A 27,033-nucleotide genomic window follows, 5' to 3' on the forward strand; every position below is an offset into this window, starting at 1 on the left:
GAGTGTTTGTTGCCCGAGGTTTCTTCGAACAATGGAGTGTCCGATGCCCGAGGTCTTTGCCGGGATCGTGAGAGTGTGCTCGTGATCCGAGGTTATATTCGGAGCGAGTGGTACATGGACCCGCGGGTCCCCCATGGGTCATGACTATGAGGCATTGCCATAGCATGTGTACGGGAGTGGAGTGTGAGAGGTGACTATTGCATTGCATGCATTGCATTGCATTCATCCACTTATATATTTAATCGATCATTTGGTGAATTATATCCGTCTTGGTGGATTTCATGATTCCTTTACAATCTTACTTGTATTGATATGTGACCATACCGTTTGCTCTATGTGCTACTTGTTGGTTTTGACTTCTTCATGCGTTATCTAATCATTGTCGGCCTATGATGCCTACCGGTACAAGTGTTGTACGATACTACTCTTCGTCGCACTTTTTGTTGAGTGCGAGTACGATCCAGGCTCCGGTTCTAAACCCCGGGCCGATACGCGAGGGTGACATCTTTTAGTTATTCGAGGGTGAGCTACTGTCATCCGTGGCCCCCGAAGGACCTCCTATCTATTTCGTTTTTGTATTCGACGACAATATGTAGCCTTCGGGTATTTTCGGACTTCTATCTGTCCTATGTTAGCGCTCTTGTACCCTTTGACCAGATTTTTGGGATTGTCGTGACATTTCTTGTTATAATAAGTATTTAAAACTTGATAACTTATTCTTAAATAAATTTTCCGCTTATTTAACTTGTTATTAGTAATGTGGTTCGCCTACTCGAAGGGATAGTGTAGGTGCCACCACGACTCGTGAATTGGGTCGTGACATCTTCACAATCTCGAATCACTTTCTACTTTGCTTTCTATTTCTTTTGGCTTTCTTAACAACCCCACTACACACACACGCCACACGCAGAGAGAGTACTTTCCCGTTCCATTACACACACACACACTCACACACACACACACACAAAAAAAAAAAGAATAAAAAAAGAGAGAGAGATGACAATTTCTACTTTGCTTTCTCTTCACAATCTAGAATCACTTTACCTTTTTTTTTTTTTTCAACTTCTTCTCTCCGCAGGATATACATGTAAGCATGTTTTAACAAAAGAATGAGAGTTTGTTCCAATGGAAATATCAAGCTCAAATCAAATCTATATATTATTAAAAACAGGATAGTTTTAGGACAAAGAGTAGTTAGATTAGTTATTAATTAGTTAATTTAGTTAGTGTTTTGAATTTAAATTTTAAAATAATTGAAAGTTGCCAAGTGGTAAAGTTAATAAATGCAAACAAAAAAAAAAAAAATATTAATAGCGCATAAACAATTTGGTTCCACCAAATCGGGACAACGATGGAACACCAAACGGTTAATTAGAATTTTACAAAGTGTTGCATCTCATTTTTATTTGCATCAAAAAAAAAAAAAAAAAAAAATCTATATAATTTAACCTAAATGCACGTCTCTTACCCCCATTACCTCCATTTAACTCACAAAGGCAAATCCACGTTTCATCTAACTGCCCCATTTATCATCTGTATATCCCGATTCTCCAATTTTTGTTCATGTATGAACTTCCAACGGTTCACAAGAGACTTAATCGACAGAAACTGCCCCATTTACCATCTGTATCCGGATTCTAAAATTTCCTTTCATGTTTGAACTTTTATATTGTTGCAGCGATTTACGGGAGACTTATTCGATAGAAATAGCCTTCAATCTCAAACTAAAAAGAGGTACACATCTTAATCCCACTGTCTATTCCAAAAAAAAAAAAAAAAAAAAAGTAGTACAAACGTTTCCTATAGTAATCGTATGATCTGCTATTTGCTTTCAAGCATAGAAGTTTGTTTTTCTTTGTATATAACATATATGATAAAAGTCCTATTCAAGTAAAGAATTGTCCATTGATTCTAAGGAAATATGTTGTTAAGCTTCTTTATCAACTTCTTATCATAGAACGATATTAGTTGTTCTTTATTAGTTCTCCATTTGTTTCTCTGTTTTTCCTTCTTCTATTTCCTGCAACTACAGCAATTTAATTATAAAATAGTGTTTTTCTCAAATTAGCTAATAACTACTAAAAAATTATCAACTTGCGAGGACTGATAGTTTGACACGAAGATATGTGGGATAGGCAAAGCTGAGTTTCCAAGCTCACGTCGTCATTCCTTCTTTATAGGTCAGTTTCAAACCCAAATTGTTGCATACGTCTATCCTATTTTCTGAAAAACGAATCTCACCAATCACCATTATGGGCTATGACGTGAGATGGAGAATGAGAACAACTGACAATTGATATGGTAATTGAGAAACGAATTGGTATATCTTTGAGTGCTCTGCCTTTTCATGTGCAGACTTCTGTAGATTTTTATGTCCCTAAAACTACTTATGTATTTGCGAACATATAGTTTGCAATTTGTTAGCATGAAATTGCGACTAGACCGAGAAGCCTTTTAGAGCAATTTTTTGTGACCATGATGACAGAACCGTCCTAATCCAGAAACCTTAGGAATGCAAGTGATGGTCTTCAAAATCCGTGTTATGGTAATTGCTGATTTTTTTTTTTTAATCATTTTCGTAATTCTTGCGTATATTTTGCAGAAAATGAGATCACTAGACAGCCAAATGAGGCATTTGGTGATAGAGAATGTCATTCTTAATCTTCCACATGGCCAAGAGCAAATGCCATGGTTGATAAACTACACAGAATGGTCTTTAACCAATAATGTTCCCCTCAAATATTATTGGTTACTTGAAGCACACATTGATATCTTGATTGATATTTTTGGTGGAAGGAATATAGATTTTTCCTTTTACCTTATTTCCGTCAAATTCACCAAATCAAGGTATGCTTATTTATTCGGTCTTTTATTTATTTATATGATTCAAACCTATATAAACGGTAATATTTATTTGATTCTGGATATTTTTAAAAATTTGAGCCATAAAAGTTGCTACGGTAGCTTCGGAGCATTACTTCTTCTCTTCCAGGTGTATTCTCCACTTTTCGTGTTGAATTTGATGCTCAAAATGGTTTCAAAGTTCTTTTGAAATATCAATATAATTGGCTTATCTTGATGAAGCACAAAATACTCTTCCTCTTAATTTGTTTGTGCACTTTTGGTTAAAATTTTGGCACACCAAATTTTTGTTTCTTTTATCAACATGTAAAAAGAGTACTTTTAACATGTTATTCAAATTTCATTTGGTTTATATAGCAGGAACTAAAAGTGATAAATACTAATGAACAAATAGAGTAAATGAATTCTCTCTAGAGTGTACTCTTTTATCTGTGCCAATGGTTCTTACTCTGAATCTAAACTTTCCTTCCTCATGGTTACTGAAAGTGACAAAAATAAAGAAGGAAAAGAAAGATATATGAATTGAAATGAGAGTGGCAACATTCAATTTTATATGGTTGACACGTGGTACTTCTAAAATTGTTTTAAAAATGTACCTATTGCTTGCATGCTTTGATTGGTGTTTTTGTGAAGGTCAAGAAGGTAAATCATGGAGAAAAAGGAACACCAAATGGTTGAAGTAAGGAGAAAAAGGAACAGCAGCATAAACTGAGAATGATTTCAAGCATTTAAAATTCAAATATCTCATTGGTACTCTTCTCTACTCCTCAAGAAGACTTTACAACTTCTCATGTGAAATCCAACTTCAAGAACACTTGGACATGGAATATCACAAGAAGAAACTTGCAAAAATAAACATAATATGCTTACGATGGCATAAGCGAAATATGCATACAATTCTAATTTATATTTCTCAATTCTCTAGAATTATCCTTATTTTTTCTCTAGAATTATCCTTATTTTTGTTATATTTATCCTTATTTGTACATTACAATATCATATCTTCTGCAGAGAATGTTGATATGGTAAATTGCTGAGTGAAAACCATCGAAAAAGAAGAAAGAATTCCACCTTTGTTAATATATTAGGGGTCAGTTCCAAATGGTTAATTTTTCTTATTACAATTTGTGTGTGTCATCCTTTGCGCAGGAGCCATGCTAATCTTCTCTGTTTCGTTTCAATTAATTTATCGGATGTCCCCGAAGGGACTTTTTGTTATTACAATTACGCATATACAACTCAACTTATTTGGTTTTGTTCAGACATAGTTTGAAATTGTCATAACTCAATTCATAATTGTCAGATAATATTAAAAAAATTGTTACTATTTTTAGTTAGTGAATTGGAATACAAAAAAGTATTTGCATCGATAATAGGAGATGAATATACATGACTTTTCAAATTTTGGGAAAAAAAGTTTTTAAAAATGTAGTATAAGTGCTATATACATGATGATTTTGTGGACATAAGGTACATTTACTAGGAATCTTTTTTCAATAGTGTACGCATTTTGCTACTAATAAAAGAATTTGAATTTGTGTCGGAGATAGATATTCTTTTAAATATAAATATTTTCTTCGTAGATATATTTAAAGATAAAATATTTCAATTTTATTATCCTAATAGTATCTCCAACATAATTTGTAGATCTTTTTCCAAAGAAATTGAAACCGTGTGGTTTGAGTGAACCCTGTATAGTGGCACATCCTTTTAGCTGACCATACTGTTTGGATGTTTCTTTACAATATAGATTTTATGTGTAAAATAGTATTTTCCTCGATCTAAAACTTAAGATTGATTGTGTTAATGCAGGTTTACATTGCATATGTTGCAAGTCGCTTTTCTGGGAGCTAATGGCTATGGCTATAGCTTCAAGAGTGCTTACAATTAAATATGTTAAAGAAGTCAAAAGATTAAAAGAAGAAATGAGCATAATCAAAGGCCATACATCATGAAAAAGATGCGTACTTTGACCAAGGATTGCAAGAAGGTGGATTTTTTTCCCCTTCCGAAACGATAAATTCACCCATTATATCCAAATAATAGCTTAATGTTAGAAATTACCGAATTACCACCATTAGATTAGAAAAAAGTTCGCGGCTTCTAAAACAACAAATAGTAGTGGATTGCAACATCTACTCCCACGATGCTAATTTTGGTACCCACGGAATGCACGGCATTATCAAAATATATATTAATTAAGTCAACTTATGTTTTCGCTTTTTACAAGGAAGTTTCTATTAGGAAGCTTATCATGTATTAGCTTTCTCTTTTATTTCCTTTAGCCTGATGCTTCTATATTGCATTAGTAAAAATGGGTCATTATAAGAGTGTTTCAAAGCACCGCTTATCATCTTTTGTATTTTAACAAGTTTTCTTAAATACTTAAAAGGTTAGATTACTAAGATCACTTTACTTAAGCTACTTGGTCAGTAAGTAATGGATTAAATATCACAAGAAAATTACAGATGAATCTAGCTTCCTCAAGCTACTATAAAAATTTCTTTCTAAGTTGTATTGTTCAGAGTAGCGCTTTGCACGATGCCATAAAGAAGATTTCGTAAATTAATACAAGAAGTTGGATCATAAATTTCTTTGATTGGATAGTACAACATTGACGGTTGTAAGTGCATGATGCTTGTGTCTTTGTGCGTTCTCCTTATTCAAATGATTTACCATTACTTTGACATCAAATTTTGATGCTAAAATGTAATTCACCCATGAAAACTATTATGCTTTAATAAAGTTCTTTAGTCACATTTTTGTTACAATTAATTATGATATACCTAAATATATATTGTTTAAGACAGTACGCTTATGTTCAGTTAGCACTATTGAAGATGATCAGAACTTAAAGAAAAGATTGTTACAATTATCTCTTTACGCTCTTTTTTTCTTTGAAACAATCTGCGCATCGCGCGGGTACGTATACTAGTGTTTATTAAAATAGTAAAAGTCATGATATTATGTAAAAAAAAATCAGAAATTAGGATAAACGAAGAGAGAATATATTTGTGTTATTATTAATTTAACTAATATTAAAACCTGCGCGATACGCGGTCAATATTAAAGAAAATTAGTCATATAAATTGTTACCGTATGCTTCTCTATCCAATATACTCCAACACAAAGAGTTTATAAATTATAGTCTAACTAAAAATTTATGGTTCAAAGAATTTTTTAAGAACAGTGGTTTTTAAGATTTTGCAATATATCAAATTCTTTGTAACTACAATAAGATAGACCCTTTAGTATAAATAAAACAGTAACTCAACTTATATTCTCTGGATGTAAACAATACCGATAATCATATATATATATATATATATATATATATATATATATATATATATATATATATATATCCCAACTATCAATTGAAGGAAAACAAACTCAAAACAAATTTAGAACCATTTCAATTGTAATGAAGGCAGAAGTACACCACAATTGGGTGTTTATCCTTGTCAATAGAAAGAGGTTAATAAAAGAAACCAATAGAATCTTTCCACCAGCATTCTTCCTTCTAGCCTCCTCGTGGCCCACGATTCCAGCAGAGGTAGTTAATGTATCCAAACTGTCTGGAAGGCAGTAACCTTGTTATCCATCCTTCAATCTCCCTAACACCCAACATCAAAGCTACGACTAATGACATCTCATTTGTTCAACTTTTTTTTTTAAAGCAAATCCACTAGGCGAGGTGCCTAGGGCTAGTTTTTTATTTATATAATAAAAGCGAAACGCAAAGGAAAAGTACAAGCAAGGAGGCTAGGCCTTACCTTACTAATCCTATTTGTTCAGCCTATCATTTTCTTCAACAACAATTATTCCTCACATGTGATCATCAACATACTCAGATTCTCCAATGTACCCTACACAAAGATGGAAAGGATAAGAATTATGGAACTGTCGAAAAAAAATGTGGAGCAAGAGAAAAGAACAAAAACACAGAAGTTTTAAGATATGGTGCCTCTGCTATTTCAATTAGAGGCATCAATTTGATCTTGAGATAACCCAACAGAGGAAACTATATACATTCTTTCTTATGCCTTTCCTCACTTGCTCTATTGCGAAGATTATTAATTTGCAGCATCTCTTCTTCCAGAAGGTTTTTTTCAGTAAATAAAGAAGCAAAAGTCAATTCCAACACAACATATATATAAAAAAATTTTGGAAATAGTAAAGCGACCGTATATATAACATCTTCGAATAAAAAATTTGCTAAGTACCATGAGAGTAGATATATTCACCTACATTTGTTTATGAGTCGGAATAGTTTACCTACTTTAAAATGTAGAACCACTAAATATGTAGATTAGTTACCATCCAGAAATCAATACTTTTTACTTCTTTTGGTTGTAGTTTCCTTGTGGTTTAGACGCCACTCAGTTTTGAACCTCAAAAGAACTCGAAAAGGAAGGAAAACCTTTAAAAACATTATGATCAAAATGAGTATATGCAAGTTTGGAGTGCAGCTAAACATCCCAAAATGTCAAAGATTATCAATTCATGTTTTCAACTGTTACAATTTTTTTTTTTTAAAAAAAGACAAACTGAATGAATACTGCGAAAAGAAAAAGTCGCCATAGGCGACCCTAACCGATTTCCGTTTATTTTTCATTTTTGTTCCTACGTACCCCAAGACGCTATCATGACTTCATGTTTGGGCATGAGAGTCAAGAATTTGTTTCATGTGCAGCAGATAAAATAAAACACGGATTCGAAGAGGGAATCTAATTCTTAATAAAAAGGAGAAAATAAATCAAGAAAATTTAGTGCATTAAAAAAAGAGACCAAAACATCTCAACAAAATTCTAAGACTTAAACATGTCTATCTCTATGGCTAAGCAGATTGTTCACGTAGCCCACTATGTAAGAGAAAGAACTAAGATACTCCATGTTTTTTAGGATCTGGTCATGGTAAAGTTTTGTTTCAAAACAAAAGCAAAGAAGAAGAATAAAGGAGATGCATAGAATAAAGGAGATGCATTTAATAAGATAACTAATAAAAAGAATGGGAGGATTAATGAATTGGTGTGACTGAAGCAATGGGAGGGGCCTAAATATGAAGACAATGGAATTTTTAGAGAAACCATAATTTACTTGCATGCTGAGATAATATACAAAGCCAAACTCATATTTTATTTCGTTTCATTTCGAGAGAAAGATTGAAATTGAAAGACAACAAACCTCAAATAAGGACTTGTATCCATAAATTCCATTTGTCCCAAAAACAAAATGAAAAGTGGCCTTCACTACAGAAAATCTTCGACAGTCTTGCACTTACTTCATTAGTACTCCTTTATTTACATAAATAATCTGCAGTTGAAGCAAGAACTTAGAAAAGAAAGAACACCCAGATTGTGATAAAAGCCAAAGAGTATCAGAAACATCCCAAATCTGCTAATCAGATTTCCTAACTTTCAACAATAATGCTTGAGATTGCTTAATTTGATCTCAAATACAGCTTCGGGTTAACTCAAAAATAAATCTTTTGTATGAAAACTAATTGAAATCCCTGTAACTGAAATACGAAGAGAAAAAGAAAAACACCCAGATAAAAACAGAACCAAAAGCACAACTAATGAACGTGGGATAAGACAAAGCAGTTTCTCCCAGTTTCACATTCAAAGCAGTTTATTTTTTTCTCTCCCACGGTTTCTGTAATTTTCTAAATATTTTTATTTTTATTTTATTACTATTTATTTATTAAAATGTAGGAGATATATCTAAAAAATTAAACTTCAAATTTTGTGGTGATGACACTTGTCATCTTATCATGCTTTTGCCTCTCCTATTATATATAGATAGATACTAACAATTTTTTTTTTAAATCTAAATATTGATAAGAAAAATTGCCTAATTAGTATTTAAATTGATGGAATATAAAAGGTAGCTGATATATTAATGAGGTAATGGTAAAACATACACCTAAACTATCAGGTTCTCACGAGTTTCAAATTTCAACTAATACATAAATAGACCCTTAAATTTGGCGTCAGCTGACAAGAATGCCATTCAATGTCGGGTGTGCATAAGTAGGCACATCAACTTGTATAAAGTTGAACTCGTAAACACAAATGTTGATGTGACACATAAATTTTGGATGTGTTTAGATGATCATTTTGTAAGTTGGAGTGTTTAACTGACAAAGTTGAGACAAGATAGGTGCCTACCTTAAAGTTGGAGGGTACATTTGCCAGCTGAGGCAAAGTTTGAGGGTCTATTTATGTATATGTCTTTTTCCTTTTCTACCTGAACAATCATTATCTATGTATTAAAAAAACACACCTAAGCCAACCATCAGTTGCTTCTTTTTCCTATCTGAACTATCACCATCAACTCAACTAGGTGCGTTTTTATATATAGATGGTGCTAATTTAGTTAAAAAAAGAAAACAACTGATAGTTAAGAAATCAAAACTCACAGAAAAAATAATAGTTCATAATCTCTTTAAGAGTAACTGAAATGCATGCAAATTGTGCAGATACCATGACTATAAAAGCAATCCAAAGATTTCGATTTTATTCGTAAAGTTGTGTACCCTAGTCTAGAAAGACAACAATCAAACCATCAAATTTACCATCAAGATTTGTGCTCTAACGCTAGGAGTGAGAGTCTATTATAGGTATGAATTTTTTAAACGGAAAAGACTCAGATATGCCATTGAACTATCGGAAATGGAAACATTTATCTTGGCTCGTCCAATAGTTTGGCTCGATTATCGCAAAATTATCGAAATAGTAAATTCATCCATGCCATTTTTAAATTAACGCAGTTTTAAAATATACGGATATGACACTTGGCACTTCAATTAGAGGGTCCACGTACCATTTTAATTAAACCGACAAAATTTGTGGGTGGGGTTTTAGTTTAATTTAGGATTTAATTTGTGTTGGTTTAATTAAACGACGTGGACTTCTAATTGGTGACCAAGTGTCATATCTGGTATTGTAAAACCGAATTTATAGAAAAATGGCATGGATGAGCCATTTCGATAGTTCGATAATACGCCGAGCTAAACTATTGACAGTGGCGAAATGGTCGTTTACGATAGTTCGATGACATATTTGAGCCTTTTCCGTTTTTTAAAAGAAAAAAAGGAACCAAACCAAAGTTTAGTAAGACAGTTCAATTTCGTCACAACATCGCTTTAGCTAATTTTCACACTAAAAAAAATTAAAATTTTAAAACTAATGCATCCCTTTTTGTAATTAATTGATTAATTGATGTTGCAACCTAATTATTTTTGGTGAAAGACAAACCAATATTTTTTATTTTCGGCACCGAATTATATTTATTAGTTCAGTCACATTAAAGACTGGAAAATGGAAAATACTCATCTCCCACTCTCAGACCCACAAAGGAAAAGTTCATTTTTGTTTTTTTTTTTTAATTTTATAAAGAATACAACGTAGTTCTATTATTACAATATTTTTCTCTTCGAGATTTAGTAGGCGTTTGGCCATGAAAATCAAATTTACTTTATTTGGTATTTTGGAGTTGGAGTTGGAGACGGAGTTGTGTTTGATTATAATTTTTACAAAGAATATTTGATTGTTTGAATGAATTGAAAAGTGAAAAAAGTGGGGGGAAAAAAAGTGAAAAACAAGTTTTGGTTGTTTTCCAAATTTCAACTACAATTTCAAGTTGTATTTGAAATTTTTATGGCCAAACATCAAAAAGTGAAAAAAGTGAAAAAATATTCCGGAAAAAAGTGAATAGTTCTCATGGACAAACGGGCCCTTATACTACTTTCTCGAATATATCACTTTTATTAACACTTCAAAACACAGACAATCAGATATTGATCATATATTTCTATATCTATATTTCTATTTCTATTATCTATTTTTATATTTTTATTTTATAAGTGGGAGTTGGAGGACGAACACGGACGAACACACAGGGGCAGGGGTATAAAGGTAAAAAAAAAAAATTATTTCTTTTCTTTCTCTATATTAGAAATGATAGTTAGGTGTACTAACATTGACGAACAAGGGCAATTTTGTAATAATGAATGTTATTTCGTGGGCATTTTAGTACTTTTCTCTTCTATACTTTTAAGTTGTGTAGGTCCTCTTAAATGCTGGCCCCACATCCTGCCATAGTACAGCATCTAACATTTGAAAAACTTTACAATGGGTGAGGCATAGATATGACATGGTATGTGAGGAAATATTTTATTATAATTATATTGTGAGCCCCACCACTTTATGCTCTTCCTCCTCTTGCTTTCTTCTTCCACGTTTTTTGTCATTTCTCTTTCCTCTTTTTTCTCATTTTCTTTTTTTGCATAAATTTTAAAATCAATTCTATTATATGCAGATCAATTTTTATAAGATATTCTTCCGTTTTATTATTTACCTTTTCAATTTTTTCTTAAAAAATCAGTTAAACTTTGTACAAGTTTAAAAGAAAATAATTGGCACTCAAAAAAAAAAAAATATAAAAACTGATAGCCAAATATGAAGCTATATTATGTACCCGAGAAATTTAAAGTTCTAAGTGTCATCAAAGTAGACCCTGAATTTAGTGTGTGTAAAAATCGGTTTTAACCGATAAAAATCGCCAGGAAAAAAAAGTTATTGGTTTAGCAATCTATTTGGTTAATGATTTTTTTTTAAGTTCTAAGTTTTATGAACTTAAAATTTGAAATCAGCGAGCGAGAACTTAAAAAATCATTAACCAAATAGATTTCTAAACCAATAACTTTGTTTTTTCGGTTCAGTTTATCGGTTAAACTGATTTTTGCACACCACTAAATTCAGGGTGTACTTTGATGACACTTAAAACTTTGAATTTCTCGAATTCTGAATGTAGCAACTTTGAACAATATATACCAAAGAAAAACGAAAAAAGAATTCCAATAAATTTTCTAATGTGATTTTACTTTTAAAAGCATCCTACATTCATTTTTGCTTATCAGTTTTTGCATTAATTTTTTTTTTTTTTGGAGTGCCAATTATTTTCTTTTAAACTTTTACGGAGTTTAACTGATTTTTTTTAAGAAAAAATGGAAAAGATAAATAATAAAACGGAAAAATATCTTAAAAAAATTTGATTTGCGTATAATAGAATTGATTTTAAAATTGATGCAAAAAAAGAAAATGAGAAAAAAGAGGAAAGAGAAATGACAAAAAACGTGGAAGAAAAGGAAAGGAGGAAGAGCATAAAGTGGTGGGGCCCATAATATAATGATAATAAAATCTTTCCCTAAAGCATCTGTCATATTTATCTTTTCCTATTGTAAAGTTTTTCCTAACATTTCACCTCCACATTCCATCAATTTTTAGGTTTACTTTGTTTATCTATTGCATATTAGGGGTAATTTTGGACCCCTCTCAACTCTCAAGTATATTCTAAATGAAAATTTTAGTGCGCATGTTTCAATTTATGATATATTTTTTATTTTTGAGTTTTAAATTATGTAAATTTTGATTAATATTTTAATTTTTTTAATCATATTACCATGATAATCCAATTTAGCATTGAAGATTAGTCACATTGACTCTCGAGAAACGAAAAGTATCACAGAAATTGAGACGAGGAAATAAATGTTAATTTTTAATTTTAATTCCAACCCACCTCAAAACTTTTGCAAATGTATAATTCCTCTATTTGCTCGGATTAATTTTAAATACATGACATGACAAAGAATGTTAATTTGATAAGAGAACTAGATTCAACATATTTATTAAACAATTTGTAAAGCTTTATTACTGCAATTGCATATTTGGAATAAAAAAGGTGGCCTAAAATGATTTCATCTAATAACTAGAAAAATGATCTTCTTACTTAAACTATAACGATAAACAAAACTCTATGTACTTGATAGATTTAGTTTTTTTTTATAATTATATATATATATATATATATATATATATATGCAAACTTAAATCCTTACGAAAATTTTAAGCAGCTAGAGAGTAGAGTGTCAACAAGCTTCACATCTTTAATATACTAATGAGTTTGAGTTGAACACGAGTTATCTTCCGGAACGTTCATTTATATTTTAATAGAATTGATCAACAAATTTGAAAAAAAATTAATCCAAAAAAGATTAGCGCTAGAAGTATAATAAAGTTTTTTGATATTATAATAATGTAGAATTTATGTGAGAAACTTTTTAATAAAATATCAAAAGGTAAGCAAAAGCATACGTTCTCTTCACAAATTTTAAGAAAATATATGAAAATTTATATTTTAAAATGATAATGCATGTTTTATAAATATGCATTTTTATTTCTTACCGCGGAGGATTGATTTCTATTCTTTAGGTGTCCTACTCTCATTAGGCGTCCTACTCTCATTCTTTTTAGTGGGTACGTAAGATAATTAACATTTTATATAATAGTAATTGCAATAATGTATTACCTAACAGAAGAAACTCCATTTTGAAAATCTAACAATTAGTTGACCTTACAAGATTCATCTTGAGCAAATAAAAATTCAAAATAAATAACTAAAGAACTTTAAAAAATTACAAATTTACAACTTTTCTTATTATAGAAAAGCAAAGTACCACCTATGCATAGATAATTAGAATATTCGTTCTTATGACTTTGATAAACTTGCAATTAAATCTTTTACGAACACAATGAAATAAGTCACTGGAACATTAAAGTTGAAGATTTATTTGACCTTAGGAAGTGATAATTTTTCACGAAAATGTCCGTTCGATGATTTCGATAAAATTCAAATGATAGAAAGAATAGTAATTTCACTATTATAAGAGGATATCACAAAATTTTTTTTAAAAAAAATCAAAAGATGGTCTATCGAAACTATTGTCAGGCTTCTAGACTAATTATATTGTGCCTATTTTGTTATCACAAAGCCTACCAATCTTCATAGTAATGTTTCATAGCTAAATTTTTATAGTGCAGTAGATAAATTCATAGTTGATATAGTGTATGCTCAAAATTTATTTATTAAAATAGTTCTCATTCAAAATAAATGAATTAGTATTATAGGTTGACTTTTAATTGTTTAATGTTAATTAAGTTAATCACCTATGATTATACAATAGCTAATCCTATAATCGATAAACTTTTTATATACCAAATAAAAATGCGACAATAAATACAATAATGTAAAGTTTATTAATCAACTTAACAGTGAGACTTCCTAATACGAATACAAAATAGTTGAGCCCAAAACAAATAGTGCACATCGAAAGAGAAAGGAAAAATGAGTAATTATTACATTTAATACAACAAAATAAGTATACATGATATACAAAAAAAAGAGCAATCAAGAAGTTCACATTAATCGAGGAGTTCACATAATAATAAAATCCCTAAATTTAAGCTAATCAATTAAATATATCTTTATTAGTTACTATAATAAGAACCATTCCTAAGTTAGAAAAGCATCCCACCATCAAATTTTAAAATATATGAAGATTCTTTTACCCAAAATAGAATAAAGGTATTTTTTTCATATATAAATAATGTTTTTTCATTAAGAAACTTTTTTGTTTTACATTTTTTTTTATGCGCAAAGTCTAAGTTTGACTACACGGAGTTTAAGAAATAAAGATAGACTTTTAAATCTTGTAGTTTTAAATTAAAAGTGTATATAATATAATAAAATATTCTTTGAATCTTGTGATTATAAAAGAGAAACGACGTATGGATATTTGAATTGTCGAACTTGCCGAATATAAAAAGGCGGACATAACTAAAATAAGACAAATTTTAACAACAATTGAGAAATTAAGAGGAAAATAAATAAATTAAGAGAATTGCGGTATCCTTTGCAGAAATATACGAAATCGTAAAAGCCTAGGTAAACCAAATTAATCGTATTGGGGCTAAATGCATCGCACGGAGCATAGTTTGCTAGTATATATATATATATATATATATATATATATATATATATATATATATATATATATATATATATTTATATATTTTTTTATAATATAGAAAGTGAGTTTTACTTTTCATTCTTGATCAGTAAATCGTGGCCCTCCCATAAATAAAAATTTTGGCACACCACCCCCATAAATTAAAAAAAAAAAATTCCCCCCCCCCCCCCAAATATTAACTAGGCCCACAAAAATAAAAAATAAAAAATTGTAAAGGACCAATCATTTGCAAGTTGGTAAATTTCATGATACAATGCAGTTGTGTTCTCATAGTATGCAAGGAAATGGTAAATTTATTTCCGCTAGGCAATAAATTCCCCTCGGTCTATTATGTGTTTACCAGTCTACAATCGTCACCGCCCCGACTTTTTTCTAAATTTCTGACGCACACCAGGTGTTTGAAGAAATGTGACTGTCAGACAGTCAGGCTTTATTTGCACTGTTGAGCAGCAGAATTTCGATTTGTATACCTTTTAGATGTTCAGCCTTCAAAGACAAAAGAAAAGTGAAGTGACCGGTGAGCACCCATTAATAGAATAGTGCACATATTTGCTAGGCATTTCTTTTGAATGAGGTGTCTTAAAATTGTCAATAAAGTTGTTTTGGACGCACTGCTTCTATGCTTTCTTTTCTTGACAGGAGTTTAAGTCATTTTTGACCCTCACTTTCTACACATAGATGGGTGTTTTTCGATCTCACAGAATAGGATATGTAGGACCAACAAATGCATTATAGAGAAATGTACAACAACTGTGTTGTGTCATTTATGATAATCTCTTGACCAACAGATCGCAAGAATAGAAACTTTGGATACTTATTCTCTACTTCCTCCTCCTCTATGACTGAGGTATTGAGAGTGCAAACTGCCTCCACCATAGAAATAACAGCAGATGCAAACCTAAGGAGCAAATGCAATACTGTGGATCATACACTGGGAGTTAAAGTCTCAGGTCTCAAGAAGTTAAAGGTGTGATGACGGAAATCATTGAGAAGACAGACTATACTAACCTCCTTTTGGATTATACCCTTTCAAAAGGCTTTATTTCCTAATTTGAAACTGGAAAGAATCCAAAAAACTATATGTGGCTGATTGATGTGAGTTATAGCCTTACAAATTCTTGATCATTTGGTGTGTAAAGGCTTGCCCGTATTGGATCACCCCCTTTTCTTTTGGATTGTTTCTTACTTATTTTTCCACATGCGTGTTTGAATTTATATACCCAGGTACATACTTATGAGAAGTACTGTCAGAAATTTAGCTATAAATTATGTCAAGTGAAAGGTAGACACTCAATAAGGGCCATTGACTGCTACTTTAAAGCCAAGGTGCAGCTACCACAAGAAGAAAATGAAAAACAAGAAAATGCAAACCAAAGGAAGAAGAGTTGGAGGAGAAAATGCAAAGAAGAAGTTACTGTAAATGGATATCACTTTGAACTTTCATGGTAAATGTAATGCGTCATTAGTTCTTTTCAATTTCTCATTGTGCCTTGCCCTTATCATAAAATGCATGCTTGATTATAAATGTTGTGAATTTTTAAAAACTTGATGCGATGAAGAGTCTTATTAGGCTACCTTTTGCGGTAGAATTGTTTTGGCATGCGATTTCATTCATTGATTTGGTTCTCCAAAGCTTAGTTCATCCAATGTTGTCCTTCAGGTGTCACTTTCACGTAATTTTAAATATCACCACTTTTAGATAATTTGAATTTTCTCATTATTTACACCATGTGCATTTTCTTTTCTCAGAGACTGCTCACTGATGAATCTCTGCGGTTACGGAGTGCTTTACGTTACACAACATATGGGAAATCTGGTGTTTTTGATGCTGAAAGATTCATAGATGCTATGCAAGCATTTGAGAATTTCATAACTGCAGCTAAAAGTGGAGGTGGGGAGAGTTTGAATGGAAGAATGGCAGAGCTTGGCATTATGCAAACTCAAACAAATAGTGTAATTCCTTTTCCTTCTTCAAGTGCTTATCAAACAGAGCAGCCAATCCAAACAAGAGCAGCATTAGCACTTCTGCTCTCTGATAAAGGGATTTTTTTCCGCGAATTCCTTTTGGATGAGGTATGTCTAATTGGCTGCTAAGTTAGCTCTGTGGGAAAAATTGCGGAGATGAATATATAATTATCAGATATGTTTTTTATTCTAAGCCTGTAATCACTCAAACTTTGTGAAGTATAATTTATCAAGGTTTGATTCATTTTAAGACCATTTGTTCTGCTATACATTTCTGTCTAAATATACACAGTGAATGGACTATGCAAACTCATTTGAAGGCCATCAACAAGTAAAACTTGAAGCTCTTGCAAAAAATCCTCTTATGCACATGAAAATACTAGGAGGAAGAAATATTTTTTCTAGGCTATAAAAAGGCAGTAACTTGTAGGTAAAGTGATCGAATGGTGATTCATGCATAAATAAGACTTCCCTACAAGCTAACCTCAACCAGGATCCAAAGGTAAAAGGTCTTTTCTGTTGTGTTTTTGGATAATTGATTGTTGGTTATCCAAATTGTATTTAGACTGCAAAAACAAGTGGTACTCTGCTCATCCATAGTTGGACCTTTAAACCCCAAGTCCAAAAGATCAGCTCTTCTCTTTATCATTCTGACACGTGTTCTTTTTGGTTGACACGTGTTTATTACTTCTATTTGAGTGGGATAACTGCTTCCCACTTCTATTTTCCACACTTTCTCACGTCGACTGTTACTACGGCCTGTCTTCCAAATGGTGTCTTAATGTTTTGGTATTTTAATTTTAGTTATCTAGCAAAATTTATGACTCATTAGCCATTCTTCTTTGTTAGTCATTTTTGTTGCAGATCGTGGTTCAAATGCTAATTCAGATTCACATGTAGATTTATATCCAGATGATTTTAGATTTGTAAGGAAGTCAAAGTATGTTGATGAAGAAAGGGAAGAGAATTCGAAAAAGCTGAAGGAGAATATCAGCTCAATATTAAAGAAGTTGTTGAGTTCATATTGTCAACAGCTGAGGTTTGCTTAATTTTGCTTCAAGTTGTTGGTCAGAGGTTTGGTTTGTCATCAGAAAAATTGTGAATGCTAACTATACTTTTGTATTTTCAGGAGAACAATAAAATGAACCTTGAATAGGGAAATAATATGATTGATAAAACATATCCCATTTTCTCGGTCAAAGATGGTTTCATTTGAATTTTTATAGGTGCTTAGATAATTAGCATGTCTTATTGGATAGGAGTACTCTCTAACCAAGTTTTATTATGTGGTTCAAATAGTATATGTAAGAGGCTTGATTTGATCCTTCTCTTTCATTCTAGATGGGAGTTTCTGTGATTTTTGGAAGAAAATCCCATTTCTTCTTCTCTTCATTTGTGTGTAAAGCTTATAAGGTTGATGATAGAATGCAACTGTTGGCATTCTAAAGTAGGAAGTCACAGTACTTCGAGATGCTCTATTACATTCACATATTTGATAGCCATATGAAATTGAGTTGACATATTACTTCATCTGTGTTTATCTTCAAGGTTGCAAAATGTGAATTATTTGTTTCATGACTTAACAAAATTCCACTCCATAATGGGAAGCTGATAGTGAGTAGAAGAGGGCTTTTGGTCAGTGTTGATTTGTGTTCTTAGTAGTAGATTGTGTACTTAACTTGCAATTCTTGGTTATGGAATCTTGCAAGGGAATGAACTGATTGACAGAAAACAAACAGCTTTAATAATTAAACATTTAACAGAAACAGAGATATCCATTGGAAGTGTACTAGATCTTCTGTTTGGAGGTTAATTCTAAGAAGTGTTAAACTATGCTTAAAATTTTGCTGGAGAAGTAAAATATATTTATTCATATTCTAATTTCCTAATATCTACCTATAGTTTGGAATCTTTTTTATTGTTATTGACAACTTTCATCAAATTATTATACACATCACAAGATGCATTTTATAAATATTCTTTTCGCAGGATTCTTGTGAAATCATTAAACCTTTTCTTTAATTGTTGATGAGTTTGACTGATTGATAATTTCTCATAGGCAAAATATGAGGTGCATATGAATGTATCGGTTATGATAGGTACCTTACCCTTGAAAAGTTCTCAAAAGTGTGCAGTTCTTTCATTATGGATTGTATATTTATAAATGTGTCATTGTACTGAAGTCAAAGTCCATAGTTCTCTGTTCGTCTCTATGTCTGAAATTCAACTAATATCTTCTCAACAGAGGAACTATTACATCTGTTGATAAATAATAACGATGGTATCTTCAAATGAATTGAATCTGTCATCAAGCATTACTATATTATGAAGCTTAAAGATTTTGTAAATGTGGGAAATTGAAGACTATGATATGCGACTATTTGAATGTAGGTTAAGGCAGGTTGTTAAAGAATCTGATTATCTTTGCTGAAACCTACTATACTTCAGTTGACAAAATTATACTGGAATTGTTTATATGTGTCGTTTAATTGTTGTATAATCTAAAAATGAGAGAAACAAACTTAACTTAGAACTTTGTTTCTGCAAAAGTAATGATGGACGACATATGGGCTATAAAGGAAGTAAGGATCATCTTTGTCAATATACCATCAAAGAATGTCTAAAGCAAATGGGTTAGGAGATCAAATTGCTTGGTCAAATCTTGAATCCAAACTTCAAGCTAAATTTGGAAGCTAAAGAGCTACTTGACTCTCTTCCACAAAGGCAAATCATAGCATTCGTCTCAAAGTTAAGTCTAACACTAACCAGCCTATTAGTCTACCAAGAGAATTACCAAGGAACTAAAGAAGCATCAGGACCAGCCAACTTCACAAATTTGAACGCCAACTTCACAAATTTGAGCACACCTCATCTGAAGCTTGTTCAAGTGCCGTGCATCATTTCTTGTCCACAACATCCACATGTGCTCTATGTCTTCTTCTCAAAAGAAGAGCTACCTGTCAACCAAAAGTCAAATCTGTAGGTGTCATTTCCTTTTCCTGTTCTTTTATTTTTGGTTCCAGAAAGGTGTCATTTCCGCTCTAAAATGTAGTAAAGATTACTGGCACTATCTTAACATGGATAAGAAAAGGACCATATTTTAATTTCACTGTCATAATCACAACTCATCTATAAATCTCTGTTTCATGGATTGGCCTGCAATCCCCTTGTAAGATAAATGGGCCAGAGATGATGGTACTCTTTGAAGAGGAGAAAAGAAAGGTTCCGAAAATTGTCCTTCGAAGCATCATATACATATACTGTTTTGAAAGGGATGGAGGGTTTAGAAACTCATCCAAGAAAGCATTCAATATATTTTATCAGCAATTTATGAAGCATGCCTGCATCAACCAAGTCCTAATACAACAGTTGCTACACCATGAAACATTATACTCAATAGCTTAGTTTATAGAACAGTAACAGAAAATGTCAGTCTAAGAGCCCGTTTGGATTGGCTTATAAGTTGCCTATAAGCTGTTTTTCGACTTTTTTTGAGTGTTTGGTAATTTGTAACTTAAAAGCCATTTTGTGCTTAAAATAAGCCCAAAAAATTAATTGGGCCCGTTTGGCTTAGCTTATCTAAAGCAGCTTATAAGCTGAAAACAACTTATAAGCTCAAAAAAATAAGTTGGACTACCCCAACTTATTTTTTTTTGGCTTGTAAGCTGTTTCCAGCTTATAAACTGCTTTTTTTAAGCCCATCCAAACAGGCTCTAAGTTCAGTGGACACATAAATTAATTGTAAATATTGCTATACATTGCCAGTGTAACCATGCTTCTATGATTGTGAGAAAGTTTTTATTCGATGTCTAAATATAAGTGCCAAGATATTCTTTCTCTAGGAAAGACAATATGGCGGATTGTTCATATTTCTGCTTATCTCCTGGATAATATATGCAATATAAATGCAAGAAGTTCACCAGAACCTTTTGGCAGTAGATAAAAAACAAAACTGAGTTTTGTGAGGCATTTCAAAGAGTGAAGTAATAGATGATTGCCGAGGAATTATATGCTTATGAAACTCAAATTTCCGACAAAGAGTTGAACTGGTTTTCTTTCCCATCTTGTGTCTGCTACCAAACTGTAGATGAAGTAACGGACTCAATTAAAGAAGAGTGTTCACCTTCTTCCACAAAAGAGCACTCAGTTATAGAAGAAGTAATTTTTTTATTTTCTTCTTTTAATTTTTCTTCTATCACCTAAAACATCACTATGCTCAAAAGAAAATGTTCTCTTTTTCAATCTCAAAAGCTCGAAATACGAAAAGCGAGGCTTTTAAATGTTCATCCTAATCTGTTTCTTAACTCTTTTGACTTCAAAATTATAATTTAGTAAGTAGTTACTATTCAGTAAGTAGTGAGACGTAAAAAGTATAACAATAAATGTTACAAAAAAAGGATGCATTTCGGCTTAAAGTACCTCATAATGGTCAAGCGATGTGATCTTTTCGGCTTAAGTGCGGGAATAACTAAATCTATTGCCATGTTAGGAGGATTTGGCTCCATAGGAACTGTGTGTCACATTTTAAAACCCGAAGCTATGCAATTATTTTTTCAGATTAGAAAAAGAACTGAGCAGAAACATAGAATGCAGGAAAATGAAATTGGCCTTAAATTTGAATGTGAGATGTTCAACCCAATATATAGTTGGGTTTATCAAATTAGTTAATCTTAGAACATTAGTTTCTGAGCTTAAATTCTAGTACTGTCATCGGGTTTCACTTTGATCTCAAACTGAGTGCCTTTCAAAATCTTGACAAAAATCATCTTCTTCAAGCGCTAGTTTGCTCATCTCTTTAGCTCCGGCAACGGCATCTACAGCTTTCAACCACCGACAACAAATAGATGTATATGTATATATATATATATATATATACACGTATCTGCTTTGTTTGTTTTTTCATAGCACTGTAGTTGCAGACTGGAAAGAAATTCAGCACCAATCAATTAAAAGAAATTGAAGCATAGACTGATAGAAGAGTGCCAAAAATATATTTTATTCTTCTTAATACAGCAAGATAATATAACAGGACGAAAAGTACAACACCCGGTATTCACACATGTTTGACTCTAAACAAATGGTATGGCCTAAAACAGCTTGACAATTGAGATGATCAAGATGCTAGTGAACTAAAGGCTAAAGTAATTATAATCTTATCGACACATGATAGTCAATCTAACACTTGAAAAAAAAAAAAGTCTAGCATTTAAAATTAAAAAACTCCTACATTGGTTGAAGAAATGTGACTGTCAGACAGTCAGGCAATCGAAAAGTAATATATAAAGTGTAGGAGAACACAACTATATATAGACTATATATCAGCCTATATATAGTACAATGCAGTTGTGTTCTCATAGTATTAACCATTCGGTCAGTTTGCTAAGGGCAGTAAACAATCAGCCTATGGATTACCACAAGTTGAATTTACCCTTCTTTCAAGTATATAATTAGATTAAGTACTAACAATTAAAACGAAAGAAGTCAAACACAAGTAGCTAGGGTGAATTCCCAAATATAACAACAATGCCCTTGCATGAATAGTTTTCACATAATTGGCAAAAAAATTGCTGAGAAATACCCAGGTCAAAGTTCATTATCAAAACAAAATATGAATAGTCTGCAAAAGACGATAGAAGTTCTTGTGAGTTACTTCCTTTGGATCTTTCTTAGATAAAGGATTAAAGATAATGAAGTTCTTGATTAATTTAGATATCAACCTATATTTTGGAATACATTTTTTATTAGTTCCAACTTTATACAGTTATGTGTGCCACCATAAAAACCAAGTTTATTAATAGTCTTCACCTATCGGAAAAAGTGCCTTTGCATCTATAAATTATTTACCATGATGTACAATGAGATGAAGTAAATATGAAATGTAGATAGGATACTGAATGAATGGAGAGAACAACATGAGATCCATGAATATGACAACTTACAGGAGACTGCCATCTAGCTTCATATTACAAATGAAATGTAGTTAGGACACTAAATGAATGGGGAGAAAAACATGATATCCATGGGTATGACAACTTATAGGAGACCAACATCTAGCTTCAGATAATTCAAGACAAATGAATAGAACCTTGTAAACTATGACTTCTGTACTTACCAAAATCCTTTACATTTTGTACTTTGAGTTTGCTGGTTATTTTGTAATTAAAATTGACATAGTTAAGTTTTAGTTAATTTTTTATTTGTTCTTTCTTATGTAAATTGAAAATTGCCTGATGTTGAGCTATAATGTAATATTGCTCAAAATCAATATTTGTTGTAAACACATAAGTTTAAAGTTTACTAGATTGTTATATCAGTTCAATAACATGCCCTAAATGGCCGAAAAAGATGATCATGCTATGCTTCATGGCATGTTCTTCAGTTTTACCATACCACATGTTAACCAATTGCATATATTTACTTTCATTAATATCTTTGTTCTGAGGCAGACAAACAACGAAAATATCGACTCACATATTGGGCTCGTGCATTGCACTGGCATACCAGTCTAGTATATGCAATATACAGCACTGAATCCATCATAAGAAAGAAATTGTATTTCTTTGAGAATAGGTCAATCTTGTTTGATGCAATAAGATATGCCTATTTGTTAATCTACAAAACTATGTAACTAAATAAATACATCACTATATTAAATATTAAATAAATAGAAACAAAATGTATTCATGGTAAAAGCATTGTAAACATAATTAAACTAAATATTAACATAACTTCCAAGTAAGAAACAAGCCTTTAATTTTCGTCACTAACACAGAGAGAAAGTTGTGAACCTGAAAAGTTAGAGAAAAGAAGCATATATTAGCTTATTAAATTCCTATCGATATGTAAATAGTAGAAGTTCTCTAATGTCCAAGGTTAGTGAAAAGTTTAGCATACTTGAACAATAAAACCATCTATTTAAAAGATAGTGAGGCTTATTGTTGTGAAAAATAAAAAAATAAAAAGAGAACTATCGGTAGCATCAATTTGCTTGTTACCAAAATATTAAAAAAACTGCATCTATCTTTCTAGTATAAATTATAACATTTTCACTTGTCCAACGATCAGAAATTATTTTTACGGAAATGAAAATCCCTTGCTTTTGTTGTTACAATATGTCATCTTGCGGTAGGGAAAAACTTGCTTTATTTTCTACAAAAATTAAAAAGCTTTAACCAATATTCACTTTAAGGAACACTATTGATTTAATGTATTAGAATATTGATTCCAGTCTGACATTCTTAGTTCTATTTAATGATATCATGGCGAAGTACTTTGATTATCTTAGTTCTAGGAGGATTCCTAGTTTTAAGAATCAAGAGCAGAGCAAATAGAGCATGCATTAGCATCTGTAAAGAGGTTTATGGCATGCACACTCAACCAAAATAAACATTAAATGAATTTACTTGGTTGCCAATTAAAGAGTACAAACATCACCATTTTATATGTACAATTAATAGAAGTTTTGGATTAAATACCTTGCTACCCAGCAAGAAAAGATTTACATGCTAATACTATAAACGTAGATAGAAAAAAATTGACCTTTTTGTTTTAAAGAGAAGCTCTAGAAGACTTCTACTACTACGTTATTGGTTAAGTAGTTACTCTTGAAAGAAGGTAATTACATTTATTGTCGCAATCATCAAAGATGATTCATTATACCCAATGTGCGTAAAATTGATCTTATAGAAATCTCAAATTGCTTACTATGTTTTATTGCTTAAGCAAATTCATGAAAGAAGCCGATTACACCTACGGTAAATAATCAAAGATGATTCATCAAGAGGTGCATACACCCACCCTCAAACATTTAATCCAAAAATTGACCTAGCAAAAAGCTCACTCTTATAGAATATTCAATAATTTCATTAATCATTATTCATCAGCAGCCTAAGAGTGGTAACCTAAGCATCACTGACTAACTAAGAATCCAATAAAGATTAAAGAAAACCTAGAATAAGAATAATCAAACTGTACTCATAAAACAAAACAAAACACTTCACTTTGTATTCAGAATTAAAAAAAAAAAAAAAAAAAAAACCAATTGCACATTAAAATTAACGTGACAAACTTATGCATAGAACCTCAAGACAAAGCTAATCGAGAAATGGAAAAAGCGAGAGAGGAAAAACAGAAGGGGAAGAGAGAAAATTCTCCATAAACGAAGCACTTACCGGTGGATAACGATGAAGCAACAACAACAACAACAACCCTAGTGAAATCCCACAACGGGTGTGGTCAAATGCGGGAGGGTAGAGTGTACGCAGACCTTACTCCTACCAAGGTAGGACGGCAATTTTCCGAAGCATAAATGATGAAGCAAGAGATGAATAAATGAAATGTAGGCTCACCGTACAAAACGAACAAAGGTTAAAAGTCAAGTGCTTGAACTCTATTCCCAAGAAAACATGCATGGGCGAGGTAATTCACGAACGTGTCCATTCCTCTGCTTACAGAGAGAAAACGACAAGTTACCAAAGAAATTCAAAAACAATTGTACCAAAGATAGTGATCAAAAACAGAGGAAGAGGAAGAAGAAGAAAAAAAAAACCATCACCATAGAACAAGGAAGCAATTAATGGACGAAGAAGCATACCTTTTCTTCGCATCTGAAAAATTGAACAAAGGAATAGTAAAGGAGCGAGGCATATAAATAAAAGAGAAGCGAAGGGGAAATTTTAACAATACCACGTTGTAACTTAAAAGGCTCACAGGTGGACCACTATCAGTAGGTCTTTACTCCTATCATGAGAAAAATATTTCATACCGCTTTTGATTGTTAATAGGATTATCCAAAAAAGAAGGAATACCACCAGATGACTAAACACTAACGTAAATACATTCATACTAATTCATTTGTGGAACATAGTTGTACAATTACATTTCTGTGCTTGCTTCCATGTTGGTGGTCCCATTAATACAAATGTTAAAGCTATAATTGGATAGAACTCGAGTCTTAACGGTCCTTGACATCACATACTTTTTCATGGTATCCATTAAAAGAAAAGAAAACCAAACATTTGAATCACAACATAGAACATAGCATCACTTGCTACTTCACCGTACCTTTTCATGCTAGGTTTGATCTGTATTTTTGGAGTTCATTGAGTAATGCCTTGAAGCTTTAGAGCCACCCAATATTTGACAAAAATCTTTACCGTTGAGTCCACCGCATATATAGAGCATAAGAGTCATAAATTCGGTTAGTTTAGAACAATTAAAACACCTCCGTATTAAAGGGATGTTTTGGAGCCACCATTTTGTAGGATAACTTTGATATATAAGAACTCTTCTTAAAAACCTATTTAGGGTTATGAGCCTTAAACCTCTTTCAATATGCCTTGTCGTTCTCACTGCAACATTTTGCCTCATTTTTCTTAGAAATATAGCAATGCACAACAACCTTCTAAACCTAATATGTGGCACTTTGTAGTGGTCTGCATAAAGGTACCATTGAAGTTCCATATCAATTATTCACATATTCTTTACAACATTTTGCCTCATTTTTCTTAGAAATATATAGGAATGCACAACAACCTTCTAAACTTAATACGTGGCACTTCGTAGTGGTCTGCATAAAGGTATCATTGAAGTTTCATGGTATGGCTAGATGGTTTGTGCCCGTGCAAGGCACGGGCGTTAGTTACTACTGAGATGCAAATAAAGGAGAGATCATTAAACTAAATATGAACATAACATGGTTCATAGTATAGTACATTCATTTGTGGAACAAAGTTACAGGAGTAGTTTGCAGGAAAGACAAAAGTACAAAGATTGTAGGTACTCCAACATTTGTATGACATTGGGTTTGAAATCGAATTACGCATCGAGTTGAACATAAGTATGCTCCTGAAAGATAAAAACTCTTTCATGACCTGGGAACTTTCACGACCTGCGAAGAAATTGAAGGAATAAACTTAGATAATCCAGTAGATAGCAAAGTAATACTGGTACAAAGGATAGAAAGTTTCAGCAAAGTTCAAACCATAGTAGATAGAGAAATCAAATGCCATAAGGAAACGTTGAGCATGTTTTGAAAAATCAAAGAAAACGCAGAGAACATGTCCAGGAAACCAAGGGTCACAAGAGAAATCAAATGCCATAAGGAAAAGCAAAAATAGATAATACAAGAACCATCTGAGAGAGAAAAATGAGCAGAAAGAAATGAATCCTTGAAAGAGACCTTTGACATAAAGAACAGTAAGGACTATGAACTCATATTTCTACCAATTTCTTTACAGTCTAGAACTTGATAATATGATCCAAGAATACAGAAATTTCGTACCTACTACAAAATATACGTAACATACGGGCATCCACGTGGCTTGCCCTTC

The 27,033-nt window shown here is 31.9% G+C and overlaps 1 protein-coding gene, 1 long non-coding RNA gene and 1 pseudogene across 10 annotated transcripts; 2 read left to right on the top strand and 1 right to left on the bottom strand.

Annotated features, from left to right (window-relative positions):
- The first annotated feature begins 1,423 nt into the window (after positions 1 to 1,423).
- Positions 1,424 to 2,564, top strand: LOC132035152 (uncharacterized). The gene is made up of 3 exons (XR_009409186.1): positions 1,424 to 1,734; positions 2,111 to 2,301; positions 2,425 to 2,564. It is a non-coding gene; the product is annotated as an uncharacterized LOC132035152 (long non-coding RNA).
- A 1,397-nt stretch (positions 2,565 to 3,961) lies between these two features.
- LOC132035629 (U6 spliceosomal RNA) lies at positions 3,962 to 4,071 on the bottom strand (annotated as a pseudogene).
- Positions 4,072 to 15,104: 11,033 nt separating this feature from the next.
- On the top strand, positions 15,105 to 18,224 carry LOC132032673 (uncharacterized). Of its 9 annotated transcripts, none has more exons than XR_009408574.1 (3): positions 15,105 to 16,182; positions 16,487 to 17,204; positions 17,552 to 18,224. XR_009408574.1 is itself a non-coding variant. In XM_059422339.1 (3 exons), exons 1-3 carry the CDS (start codon positions 16,180 to 16,182, stop codon positions 17,600 to 17,602), a joined length of 384 nt encoding a protein of 127 aa, XP_059278322.1. In that variant the 5' UTR covers positions 15,105 to 16,179; the 3' UTR covers positions 17,603 to 18,224. The 9 variants fall into 9 exon arrangements, 6 of the variants coding, with proteins under 6 accessions (XP_059278322.1, XP_059278324.1, XP_059278323.1 ...); XR_009408576.1 differs by having other exon boundaries at positions 17,603 to 18,224; XR_009408575.1 differs by lacking the exon at positions 17,552 to 18,224 and adding an exon at positions 16,325 to 16,397 and having other exon boundaries at positions 16,487 to 17,422.
- The last annotated feature ends 8,809 nt before the right edge of the window (positions 18,225 to 27,033 follow it).

This window comes from Lycium ferocissimum, chromosome 10 (genome assembly GCF_029784015.1).
Source record: "Lycium ferocissimum isolate CSIRO_LF1 chromosome 10, AGI_CSIRO_Lferr_CH_V1, whole genome shotgun sequence".
NCBI classification, from domain to species: Eukaryota; Viridiplantae; Streptophyta; class Magnoliopsida; order Solanales; family Solanaceae; genus Lycium; species Lycium ferocissimum.

Bases quoted from the DNA above. Each gene is read 5' to 3' on its own strand.
- LOC132032673 (XM_059422339.1), top strand. The intron at 16,811-17,551 runs GTATGTCTAATT...CTTCTTTGTTAG, and splicing joins GCGAATTCCTTTTGGATGAG to TCATTTTTGTTGCAGATCGT.